The sequence below is a fragment of the Orycteropus afer genome, unplaced genomic scaffold (genome assembly GCF_000298275.1).
Source record: "Orycteropus afer afer isolate SDZICR_OR568_19922 unplaced genomic scaffold, OryAfe1.0 scaffold00008, whole genome shotgun sequence".
In the NCBI taxonomy this organism is placed as follows: domain Eukaryota; kingdom Metazoa; phylum Chordata; class Mammalia; order Tubulidentata; family Orycteropodidae; genus Orycteropus; species Orycteropus afer.
This window is the reverse complement of record NW_006921595.1, coordinates 2,152,495-2,165,114: the sequence shown is the minus strand read 5'-3', so window position 1 is coordinate 2,165,114 and position 12,620 is coordinate 2,152,495. Positions and strand designations below refer to the sequence as shown.

Sequence of the window (12,620 nt, the reverse complement as noted above, 5' to 3'; positions counted from 1 at the left end):
TTTGGGGAAGTGATGGAGACAGTCTCCCTGGGAAGAACTGCTTAGGGCCAGCTCACTCAACCCTCTGCTGCTTTCAAAGACCCTGGGAATGTGATTCTAGCTCTCTTGGCTTAGGAGAACTGCCCTCAGACCTTTGAGCTCAACACAGCAAGGGTACAGAGATTGGAAAAATGAAGAGGTCTCCTCTCTTGGCCTTGCCTTCTGCCCAAGTATCTGGCCTGATCTCCTCTATGCCTCCGTCTTCCTTCCCCATCGATCACCCTTGGCCACAGAGAGGAGACATCTGCACAGCAACATGGATACAGGAGCTCCTCTTCCCCAAGTGTCTCTTGTTTTATACAATTTCCTGGTCCCTGAGTCCTAAAAGGGTCTCTGGGGATGTCAAATGGTTAAGTGCTAGATTACTTGCTGAAAGGTTGGTGATTTGAACCCACCCAGAGACACTTCTCGGAAGAAAGGTTGGGCAATCTACTTCCGTAGTGATACTGCCTCAGAAACCCAAGGAGGGGTCGTTATGAGTTGGGTCCAACTCCATGGCAGTGAGTTTGGTTTGGTTTGGTAGAGACGCTTTATAAAAAGCACCTGTCAGTCTGTTTCTGAAAGGTCACAGCCATGAAAGCCCTATGGAGCACAGTTCTACTTGCAACACTGTTAGTTGAGATTGACTGTTTTTTTTTTTTTTTTGAGTCCTATGAAAGGGAGGCACTTGACTGCTAACAGAAGGTTGACAGTTCAAACCCACCAGCCACTCAGTGGAAGGAAGACAGGGCAATCTACTTCAGTAAAGATTTACCACCTTGGAAACCCAATGGGCATTATTATAAGACAGACTCAACTCAATGGCAGTGCTTTTTTTTGTTTTTTAATGAAAGAGAGCCACCACTTGTCTATTGGTTTGTCATACTGTGGTGACTTGGATGCTGCTGTGATGTATGCCACTGGTATTTCAATACCAGCAAGGTGAACCAGTTTCAGCAAAGCTTTTAGACTAAGACACTGGAAGAAGGATTTGGCAATCTATTTCTACAAAAATTCACAAGTGAAAACTTTATGAATAGCAGTGGAACATTGTTTCATATAGTGCCAGAAGATGAGCCCCTCAGGTTGAAAAGCACTCAAAATACAACTGGGAAAAAGCTGCCTCCTCAAAGTAGAGTTGACCTGAGTAAAGCTTTTGAAATCTTCATTTACTAATGAGGCATGACTCAAAATGAGAAGAAACAGCTACAAACAGTCATTGATAATTGGAATGTGGAATGTATGAAGTATGAAACTAAGGAAATAGGAAGTTGTCAAAAATGAAATGGCACACATAAATATCAATATCCTAGGCATCAGTGAGCTGAAATGAACTGGTATTGGCCAGTTTGAATCAGGCAGTCATATGGCGACCCCCATTGGGTTTCTGAGGCTGTAAATCTTTATGGAAGTAGATTGCTCAGTCTTCTTTCCATGGAGCAGCTGGTGGGTTTGAACTGCTGACCTTCTGGTTAGCAGTCAAGTGCCTTATCCACTACACTACCAGAGGTCCTTTCTACTATGCTAGGAATAACAAATTTAAGAGGAATTGTGTCACGTTTCAAGATCTATCCTGAAGAGCAGTGCTGTCAGTGATAGGATAATATCCATATGCCAACAAGGAAGAACAATTAATAAGACCATTATTCAAATTTACGTATCAACCACTAATGCCAAAGATGAAGAACTTGAAGATTTTTACCAACATTTGCAGTCCCAAATTGATCAAACATCCAATCAAATTGCATAATTACTGGTGATTGGAAAGTGAAAGTTGGGAAAAAAGAAGGATCATAGTTGGAAAATATAGTCTTGGTGATAGAAATGACACTGGATATCACATATAAAATTTTACAAGACCAATGACTTATTCATTGCAAATGCCTATTTTCAACAACGTAGAAGGTAACTTATACACATGGACCTCGCCAAATGGAATACTCAAGAATCGAATACATCAGTATAAAGAGATGATGGAGAACAAGGCCAGGGGCTGATTGTGGTACAGCCATCAATTGTTCATATACAACTTCAAGTTGAAGCTGAAGAAAATTAAAGCAAGTCCCTGAGGCAAAGTATAACTTTGAGCATATCCCACCTGCATTTAGAGATCATCCTTAGAATAGATTTGATGCATTGAACACTAACGACTGAAGACCAGATGAATTGTAGGATGACATCAAGGACATCAGACATAAAGAAACCAAAGGTCATTAAAAAGAAAGAAAGAAAAGACTGAAATGGACGTCAGAAGAGAGACTTTGAAACTTGCTTTTACACTTAGACTAGAAAAATGAATGACAAAATTATAGTGTAAAAGAGCTGAACAGAAGATTTCAAATGGCAGCTCAAGAAGACAAAGTATTATAATGAAATGTGCAAAGACTTGGAATCAGAAAACCAAAAGGGCTAACCAAAAAGGCAAACATACTTGACCTTTCTTAAGCGGAAAGAACTGAGAAAATTTTCAAGCCTCAAGTTGCAATATTGAAGAATTCTATGGAGAAAATATTCAACAATGCAAGAAGATAGAAAGAATACCGAGTCACTGTACCCAAAAGAATTTGTCAACATTCGACCATTTCAGGAGGTAGCATATGATCAAGAATTGATGGTATATAGAAGGAAGAAGTCCAAGCTGTAGTGAAGACATTGGCAAAAAACAAGCCTCCAGGAATTGATAGAATACCTATTGAGATGTTTCAATAGACAGATGCAAGTGCTCACTTGTCTATGTCAAGAAATTTGGAAGATAGCTACCTGACCAACTGACTGAAAGATATCCATATTTGTGCCCATTCCAAAGAAAACTGATACAGCGGATTACAGAAATTATCAATTTCATTGATATCACACATAAGTAAAATTTTGCTGAAGATAGTTTAAAAATGATTGCAGGAATATATTGATGGGAAACTGCTAGAAATTCAAGGCAGATTCAGAAGACAATGTGGAATGAAGGATATCATTGCTGATATCAGATGGATCTTGGCTGAAAGCAGAATGCCAGAAAGATGTATACCTGTGTTTTACTGACTATGCAAAGGGATTCAACATAGCAAATTGTGGACAGCATTGCAAAGAAAGGGAATTCCAGAACGCTCTATTGTGTTCATGAGGATCTTGTACATAGACCAAGAGACAGTCATTCAAACAGAGCAAGGAGATCCTGTATGGTTTAAAATCAGGAATGATGTACATCAGGGTTGTATCCTTTCACCATACTTACTCAATCTGTATGCTTAACAAGTAATTTGAGAAGCTGGACTATATGAAAAAGTATGCAATGTCAGGATTGAAGGTAGATTCATTAACAACCTGTGGTATGCTTGTTGTTGTTGTTGTTATGTGCTGTCGAGTTGGACCCGACTCATAGTGACCCCTCCTTGGGTTTCCAAGGCAGTATCACTACGGAAGCAGATTGCCCCATCTTCCTTCCGAGGAGTGGCTGGTGGGTTTGAACCGCCAGCCTTCTGGTTAGCAGTCAAGTGCCTTAGGCACTATGCTACCAGAGCTCCCAGATGACACTATATTGCTTGCTGAAAGTAAAGAGCATTTGAAGCATTTACGGATGAAGACAAAAAACTACAGTCTTCAGTGTGGATTACACCTCAACATAAAGAAAACAAAAGTCCTCACAACTGGACCAATAAACTACAACATGATAAACAAAAAGTATTCATCCACAATCAACACTCATGAAAGCAGTAGTCAGGAACTCAAATGACATATTGCACTGGGCAAATCTGATGCAAAAGACTTCCTTGAAGTGTTAAAAAAGAAGATGCCACTTTAAGGACTGAGGTGCTTCTCACCCACGTGGTATTTTCAGTAGCCTCATATGCATGGGAAAGCTAGACAGTGAATACGGAAGAGTGAAGAATACCTGATGCCTTTGAATTATGGTGTTGGTGAAGAATATTGAATATACCAGGGACTGCCAGAAGGATGACAAAAACTGTCTTGGAAGAAGTACAGCCAGAATGCTCCTTAGATGTTAGGATAGTGTAACTTCATCTTACATACTTTGGACATGTTATCAGGATGAAGAAGGATACCATGACGGTTAGTGAAAAAGAGGAAGAATCTTAACCAGATGGGTTGACATAGTGCAACAATGGATTCAAGGATTGTAATGATTGTGAGGATGGTACAGGCCTAGGCAGTTTCTTTCTGTTGTATATAGGGTTATTAAGAGTCGGAATCAACTCAATGGCACCTAACAACATGAAAGGGAGAGGAGTTCCTGGTAGTGCAAATGGTTAAGCATATGACTACTAACCAAAGGTTGGTGGTTGACCCACCTAGAGGCACCTTGGAAGAGAGGTCTGGTGATTTGCTTCTGAAGGTTACAGCCTTGAAAACCCTATGGAGCAGTTTCACTTTGAACACAAGAACCAAAAACAAAACTTCCTGCCGTTGAGTTGATCCCAACTCACAGCAACCCTATAGGACAGACCAGAATTGCCACATAGGGTTTCCAAGGCTGTAAATCTTTATGGAAGCAGACTGCCTCATCTTCATCTCACAGAACAGCTGATGGGTTTGAACCACCAACCTTTTGCTTTGACCACTGCAGCAGCAAAACTCCCTGCACACATGAGGTTGTCATTAATTGGCATTGACTCAGTGGCAGCTAGCAACAACATAAAAGGGAGAACCAACCCCATGCACCTGCTTATAAAGTGAGCTTATCTCGTGTCCTAATGTATTAGGTACTCTCCCTGGGCAGCAGTCTGGGAACAGGTGCTGCAATGGAGCTAAAGGGGGCTGCTTGCTTACTCCCCTTCCCTGGACATCTGTGGCCCACTTTTGCAGACCATCAGGGAATGCAAGAAACAATTGTTAAAGCCTAAAACAGCCTCAGGCAGAGCAGAAAAATAGCTGAGTCCCACTCCGCAGCCAGCAAATGACTCTTGATGGCCACAACTGGTTCCGCCCCCTCCCCACAAAATTGCCTTTAAAGTCGATCATAAGAAAATTACAGACCAGGAAACAAATCCCAAGCCCTTTGAAAGGCAAAACTTATTTTTTATTTTTTTTTAAAGCCTAACCAGATATCTTAATCAGATCTTGTGGTAGGTTAGTGGAGGTCTGGTGACATGTTCACCAAGCACCAAGGCCAGGTCCTCATCTATCTGTCCCTGTAGGCAGTGAGGATATTGCAGCTGCCGGAAGGCCCAAAGCTCCAGGTACAAGTGTCACCTGAAGCTGTGTTTCTAAAGGTGTGGGAAGGATGGCCACTCACAGTCCCCTGAGGTGATTCTGGGGGTTCACCTCAGGATCCTTTGAACAGAATCCCTGGGGGAGTTGGGCCAGGAAACTGCTTTTGAGTCTCCTGGGTGGTTCCACACACTGAAGTTTGAGAAGTGCTGCCTTAAGGGCTCAAGCCTTGCCCTGGTGGACTTGTGCTAGTTCCAGAAGGGAGGGATGCAGTGCTGCTAGATCAGGCCGGCTTGGTCCTCTCACCCCTTGTTAAGATATCAGCTTACTTCTTGTACACCCCCAGCCTCCCGAGGTGTCCTTAATAAAGGTTGAGGTCATGAGCTCCAGGCCCTCAAAAACCAAAAACCAAACTCACTGCCATTGAGTTGGATCCGATTCATAGCACCTCCTCCTTGGGTTTCCGAGGCAGTGTCACTATGGAAGTAGATTGTCCAATCTTCCTTCTGAGGAGTGGCTGGTGGGTTTGAACTGCCAGCCTTCTGGTTAGCAGTCAAATGCCATCAGCAGTCACTAATTTCCCCAGACAGTGGAGGATTTCTTGGACTTTCAGTTCACATGCTTCCTAGATGGGCATAGGGGTTTCCAGGAATTCCCACTTTAGAAGTGATTTTCTAATAAGAATTGCAGGGCCCTGTGAAGTGCCTTTGTGCCTTACTGAGTTCTCTGTTCACTGCAGACATGGGGGTAGTGAGCCGGAACTGCACGGAAGATGGCTGGTCCGAGCCACTCCCTCACTACTTTGATGCTTGTGGGTTTGATGAATATGAATCTGAGACTGGGGACCAGGTAACTGTCTGGGCTCCCAGATGGAGGGGTAGGGGTGTAGGGCATGGTGGGGGGTGTTTTCCCAGGGACCTTGACTCCTGGTGGAACTGCAATGAACTCAATTCTCTGGGCAGTGTATGCAATTCTGCCAGTGTTCATTGTCACCTGCTGTGTAATCAAGCCATATGTGCTGATTGAGGGCAGGACATTCACACATTCAGCCTGGGCTGAGAGAAATAGCTGGTATGCTACTTGAACTCCCTTCCCCACCCCACCACCCACCATGTGTCCTCCACCACCCTGGCTCCCTGGCTCCTCTTCCAGGACACCTGGCTTCCAAAAGATCTAGCAATTGAAGGATTAATGCTGGGCCTATTAGGGGGCGTCTTGGTCTCTCCTGCTCTAAGACTGGTGCCAGTTTTGACTGGTCACTGCCCCTGCCATGCTAGAATATCATCCTTGCATGCAACAAGCATTTATCAAGCCTCTTCTGTGTGCCTGGCACTATTCAGAGAGGAGTAAGTAGCTCAGTGCAGGTGGTGGTGGTGGTGGTGGTGGTACTCATGTGGGTGTGGAGGAGCTGAGAGTGGGAGGAGATGAGTAGTAGGCTGGAGGTGGGCGAGTCCTGGCTTTGGAGAAGGGTGCTGGGATGCTGGGTGTGGTTCCAAGGGGGGAGACTAGGTGGCCTGGTCCTTGCAAGGCATCACGTGGAACCCCCATATCCTGTGCTCTGCTCCAGGACTACTACTACTTGTCGGTGAAGGCCCTGTACACGGTTGGCTATAGCACATCCCTCGTCACCCTCACCACTGCCATGGTCATCTTGTGTCGCTTTCGGTGAGACCCCCAGTAGCATTGGTACACCTGTAGCCCCACCCATGCTCAGAGCCAGTGATGGGGGCCTCAGAAGCAGGCCTTGCTCTATCTTTTCCCAGCCCACTTGTCTGTCCCCCTTATGTCAGACCTAGAACATCCTTTGGAAAATATTTCCCCCACCCCTAGGATAACAGATGGGAAATTTGACCCCAGAGAGGCAATTGAATTGTCTGGGGCCACACAGCAAGGCAGAATCAGAGCAAAGAGTCCTACCTTCCTCACTTTTGATCTAGGGCTCTTTTTTTCTGGCTAGTATAGAGGGAAGTCATAAGAGGGAGGAAGTCTGGCCAAATGGAACACTGAGGCCAGATTGCAGGGGCCAGGAAATGAGTGGGGATCTAGAGAGCTGGAAGAGGGGGTGGGAGATCCCATTGTGACAAAACTCTGGAGTTGGCACTGGGCAGACCCCAGAGTTGAGATTTTGAAATGCTCCTAGGTTCACTGCTTTATTGCTTCCTCCTTCCTTGGCCCACTTGTGTAGGAAGCTGCACTGCACTCGCAACTTCATCCATATGAACCTGTTTGTGTCGTTCATGTTGAGGGCGATCTCCGTCTTCATCAAAGACTGGATCCTGTATGCAGAACAGGACAACAACCACTGCTTCATCTCCACTGTGAGTGAACTGAGCCAGAGTGTGGGTTTGAAGGTTCAGGCCAGAGGCCAGCCTTCAGGGACCCCTGCCAGGAAGGCTCCCCAACCTCCCATCAGGAGAACTGTCTCCCTGGCTGCCTGACACTTCACCATCCCAGTGTTTTCCTGAAGAGAAAGGCATTGCCCCCAGTTGACATGGAAACCCTGAGCAACCCATGAAGCTATTACAAATCAAACCAGTTGTCTTCAAATCAATTCTGACTCATAGCAATCCCATGTGTGTCAGAGTAGAACTGTGCTCCATAGAGTTTTCAGTGGCTGGGATTTCAGAAGTTGATAGCCGGGACTTTCTTCCAAGGTGTCTCTGGGTAGACTCCTTTCAGTTAACAGCCGAGCACATTAACCGTTGCACCACCCAGGGACTCCTATAAAATTATTAGTAGCCAGTAAACCTCTGTATGACATCATTTCTAGCCAAGATGTTACCCACTTCTCTGGTGTGTGTTTTATTTGGCAGAACGGTTGAGGAAGGTAAGATGGGAATGTCCCATTTCATTTGACTGATGAAGAAATAGGCTCAGAACAAGGGCTTACCTAGTTCCTGGTCATGGCCCTTAACTGGCCTATCATGGTTCCTTAACTAGCCCATGATGGCACTGAGGGGCTAATTTGCTGGGGTCTCTGTCAGGCCACACCTCAACTCTCATACCTGTGGAAGAGATGGTGCACGGAGAAGATGAGCTTTGATGTGGAAGGATAAAAAGAAGTCTAGAGTTCAGAGCCTTGTCCTGAGCAGGCACACTTTGATGAGTTGGAATTGATTCAATAGCAATGGGTGTTTTTGATCTATGAGAGAGATTCCTGAGGGCCAGGTATCTCTCACCTGTGCAATGTCTGAATCCTCTTTACACTGAGACCTTCCTGAAGGGACCACACACTGTTTCTCTTCCTGCTTGCTTCATCTGTGGGAGTTGGGGGCAGGGGCAGGAAAATAGGAGGAGAGTGAATGTGAGGCCTTAGAAGGGGAAGGCAACTGTGTTTGTACGCCCACCCTTTTCCTTTCCTTACATGTGTAGTTGTGCCTCCATGGGGAGCTTCATCTCACAGGATCCTAGGAGGCTGGAATGTTAAACCCTTCAAATCCCAGAATGTTAATTCTCAGATCTTTTGGATATTTTAGTCTTTGTACACCAGTGTTGAAGGGCTGGTCCTGTTGAGCTGGATTGTCATGGGGCTGACCTTGAGGCTCTCCTGCAGGTGGAATGCAAGGCCATCATGGTTTTCTTCCACTACTGTGTGGTGTCCAACTACTTCTGGCTGTTCATTGAGGGCCTGTACCTCTTTACCCTGCTGGTGGAGACCTTCTTCCCTGAGAGAAGATACTTCTACTGGTACACCATTATCGGCTGGGGTAGGTTGCTTACTGTGGCCAGATAGACTTGAGCCTCATGGTCTGGTATGCCTTTGGTTTCCCTAGGCTGAGTCAGACTTCTGGTTCTTGGATCCCCACACTTGCTTTTTTTCCCCTCAGGAAACCCACTATCTGAGGGAGCAAATAGGCATGGGAGTCCATCTGAGAGGCAAGATTGGTACTGCTCCTGGGAACTCTGAGTCTAAGGAGAGACATGAAGCCCTAGAAGGCCTGGATCTGAGGGATAATTAGGTCCCCAGGTCTGAGAGGGAGGCATGTCCCCACCCATCACAGCCATGAGTCTGAGGGGAACGATGGTTCCTTGGAGTGTCAAGTCTGAGGGACATACTCAGCCATATGGTTTTCCTGCTATTTTGAGACTCCTTTTCTTGTTCTACCAGGGACCCCAACTGTGTGTGTGACAGTATGGGCTATGCTGAGGCTCTACTTTGATGACACGGGGTGAGTATATTTCTGTGAGACAGAGCCCAGGACACAGATAGATTATTCCAGAGGATTTCTCAGTGACTGACCTGATTTCAGGGTAACTGTCTCAAACAAACCATCTAACTCTGGGCCTAGACTGAACCCCTAGCTCTAGTTACTGACTAAGCCCTAAGCCCACCTCAGTGGACCCAGTCAGACATCTTAATTGGGAGCCCAACGAGAGAATGTGCAAGGTTTGGGAGCCTCTCTCTGCTTCTAGGATTCAGGAGTGTCTGTTTTCCTTTTTAGGAGGGGAGGAAAACTGTGGAGGGTGGGGTCGCACCCTGGAAAGCCCATGTCTAAGGAAAACAGGCCCTTTTCCAGGAGTCTACTGATGATCCCTGACTTGGGCTCCACTCCCTGCTCTTTCTCTCCAGAGGCAACGTAAGCAGGCAGTGGAGTAGGGATACCTTGCCAGGGTAGCAGAGGGAAAAACCAAGGCTCAGCTAAAGGGCACCTGAAAAATCTAAAGGACTACACTGGGGCTGCAGCTGCCTGAGAGATCTTCTTCCAGCCAGCACCCCCATGGGGAGCGGCAGGAGAAGGCAACACCCAGGGAGTGGGGGACCTTGCCCTGCTAGTGTTCTGGCCCCTGGGCACGATCTCTCTTCTACGTCTGTATCTCTTTCGTCTGTCCATCTTTCAGCTGCTGGGATATGAACGACAACACAGCTCTGTGGTGGGTGATTAAAGGCCCTGTGGTCGGCTCAATAATGGTGAGTGTTCTTTGGAGGAGGAAGAGGGAAGAGACAGGGACCTGGGCAGAAAAGCACACGAGGAGAGGAAATGAAAGATCATCACACAAACTAACACCTCCTCTTTCACGGCTGTGTCCTAGCCTGTAATATGGTACCTCAGTTACTTAACTCTCCCCCTGTGTTGGGCATTTCTGTTATTCCATTTTTCTTTATTATGCGATAACCTACTGTATTTTTGTGCATTATTTTGAGGTTGTGTGAATCTTTCATTAGCAAAAAGGCCTAGAAGTAGAATTGCTGGGTCAAACAGGGTATGCATTTAAAATTTCAGGTACTAAATTGCCTTCTAAAAACTGTTTAAGTATTTACATCCTCACAAGAAGGGTAGTGCCTATTTCCTGATGTCATTGTGTGTGTGTATATATGTGTGTGTATGTACACACGCAAATCTAAAACACCCATTGCCAATGAGTCGATTCCAACTCATGGCAACTACATGCGTTACAAAGTAGAACTGCTATAATCTTTACAGAAGCAGATTGCCAGGCCTTTCTTCTATGGCACTGTTGGGTGGGCTCAAACTCCCAGTCACAACCACTCAGCTGCCAATTGCAAACCACTTGTAATAATCATTTAAATTTTTACATAATCTCATTAGGGGATAATGGTAACTCATTGTTTTAATATGCATTTCTGCATATTAGTACAGCTCAGCATTTTTTCAAGCATTTATTGACTCAGTTTGTTTTTTATTCTGTATAATACCTGTTTATTTCTCTTGCTTATTTTTCTAGCAAATTGTTGTTTTTCTTACTGTATGAACAAAAGTAACCCCTCATCCATTACACACATTTTAAGTGCATTTCCAAGACTACATAGCTTTTCTACAGTCAAATCTGTCAGCTTTTCTCTTTAGGAATTCTGAGCCTTCTTTCTTGTTCATGGAGAACTTTCCCAGTCTAAAAGATAAAAATATTCTTCTTAATTGTTTTATAATACTATCATGGATTGGATTGTTACATGTACATGTATAATCCAGCTGAAATTTTATTTCTTTGCCTGGTCTGAAATGATATCTAACTTTATGCTCTTTTCCTGAATGGATACCCATTCCACCGTCTCGATCCTTTTTATTGAATTTCAGTCCATCCTTTCTCTATTATAGTGAAATGGCATTTTATCATAAACACTCAACATGCTGTACTTGCCTTTGTTTCCAGACTCTCAATTCTGTGTCACTAATCTATTTACCTATTCTCATGGCTAATACTGCTAATTCTCCATTGTGCTAGTTACTATAACCTCGAAGTATGTTTTGATATCTGGAATGTTCATTTCTCCTTCATTATTTATTTTTTTCTTTTCAGAATTTGTTTTGCACATTTATTCTTTCAGATGAACTTTTGAATACCCTTGTCAAGTTTCAAAATACTCTGGTTGAGATTTTTATAGAAATTGCATTGAATTTATAGACTATTTTGGAGAATTGATTTTCTTAAAATATTGAGTATTCCTCTCTAAGAACATGGCATGTTTTTTCATTTATTCAGTCTCCCTTCATGGAGTCATTTTGGTAAATGTTTGTAGGTTTCTTTCTTATTCTTGTTAAGTTTACCTCTAAGGTATTTTTCAGCTTATGCTTTTATTGGCTCTAGGGATCATTCTGGGAGCTCTGGTAGCGTAGTGGCTAAGGCACTTGACTGCTAACCAGAAGGCTGGCGGTTCAAATCCACCAACCACTCCTTGGAAGGAAGATGGGGCAATCTACTTCCATAGTGATACTGCCTTGGAAACCCAAGGAGGGATCGCTATGAGTCGAGTCTGACTCTCTGGCACATAAAAACAACAACAACAGGGATCATTCTGTCAATATATATTCTAATAGGTTACTCTGCCAACTTAAGTAGCTATGGATGGCTATTGGTTTTTGTGTATTTTTTTTTTTCTTGGTTACCGTTCTGAACTCTATTCCTAGTTCTAATTACTTTTCATTTGGTTCTTATGGATTATCTCAGTAGAAAAATTATATAATTTGAACAAAAATAGTTTTTGTACCTCCTTTCAAATATTTATACCTTTTATTCCTTGTTATTGTTGAGGATGATGTTTGCTATAGCTTTTGGCAGTTACCCCCCCCCTTTTTTTTAATTGTGATTTGGGTGAAAGTTTACAGAGCAAATTTGTTTTCCATTCAACCATTTATACATGTTTAGCTTCATGACATTGATTGTAATCCCCATAATGTAACAGGTCTCTTCTACTTCCTCCCTTTGGTGACCTTTTCCCTGTGTCCTTCTTTCCTATGCATTCCTGCCCTCTGAGCTGTCTCCCTGTGCAGATGCTGACCTTCTGATCTTCCACAGTTGATTTTTCTAAGGAGTGCACCTACCTGGTATAAATGTTCACCTTGTAAACCTGTTCTACTGTTTGTCTGGAAGCTACGGGTGTGAGTTCAATTCCATGCCTGAAGAGTGACTTGGGGCCATAGTCTCAGGGGTTTCACCAGTCTCTTAAGAGCGATAAGCCTGGTCTTTTATACACACACACA

At 44.1% G+C, this 12,620-nt stretch overlaps 1 protein-coding gene across 1 annotated transcript in view; it reads left to right on the top strand.

The window, feature by feature from the left end:
• ADCYAP1R1 (ADCYAP receptor type I) overlaps nt 1-12,620 on the top strand; it is a 53,090-nt gene that overhangs the window by 22,276 nt on the left and 18,194 nt on the right. Inside the window, 6 exon segments of the mRNA XM_007945359.2 lie at nt 5,921-6,030; nt 6,749-6,846; nt 7,367-7,499; nt 8,735-8,888; nt 9,290-9,350; nt 10,021-10,090. Of these exon segments, the coding sequence (XP_007943550.2) occupies nt 5,921-6,030; nt 6,749-6,846; nt 7,367-7,499; nt 8,735-8,888; nt 9,290-9,350; nt 10,021-10,090 (626 nt within the window).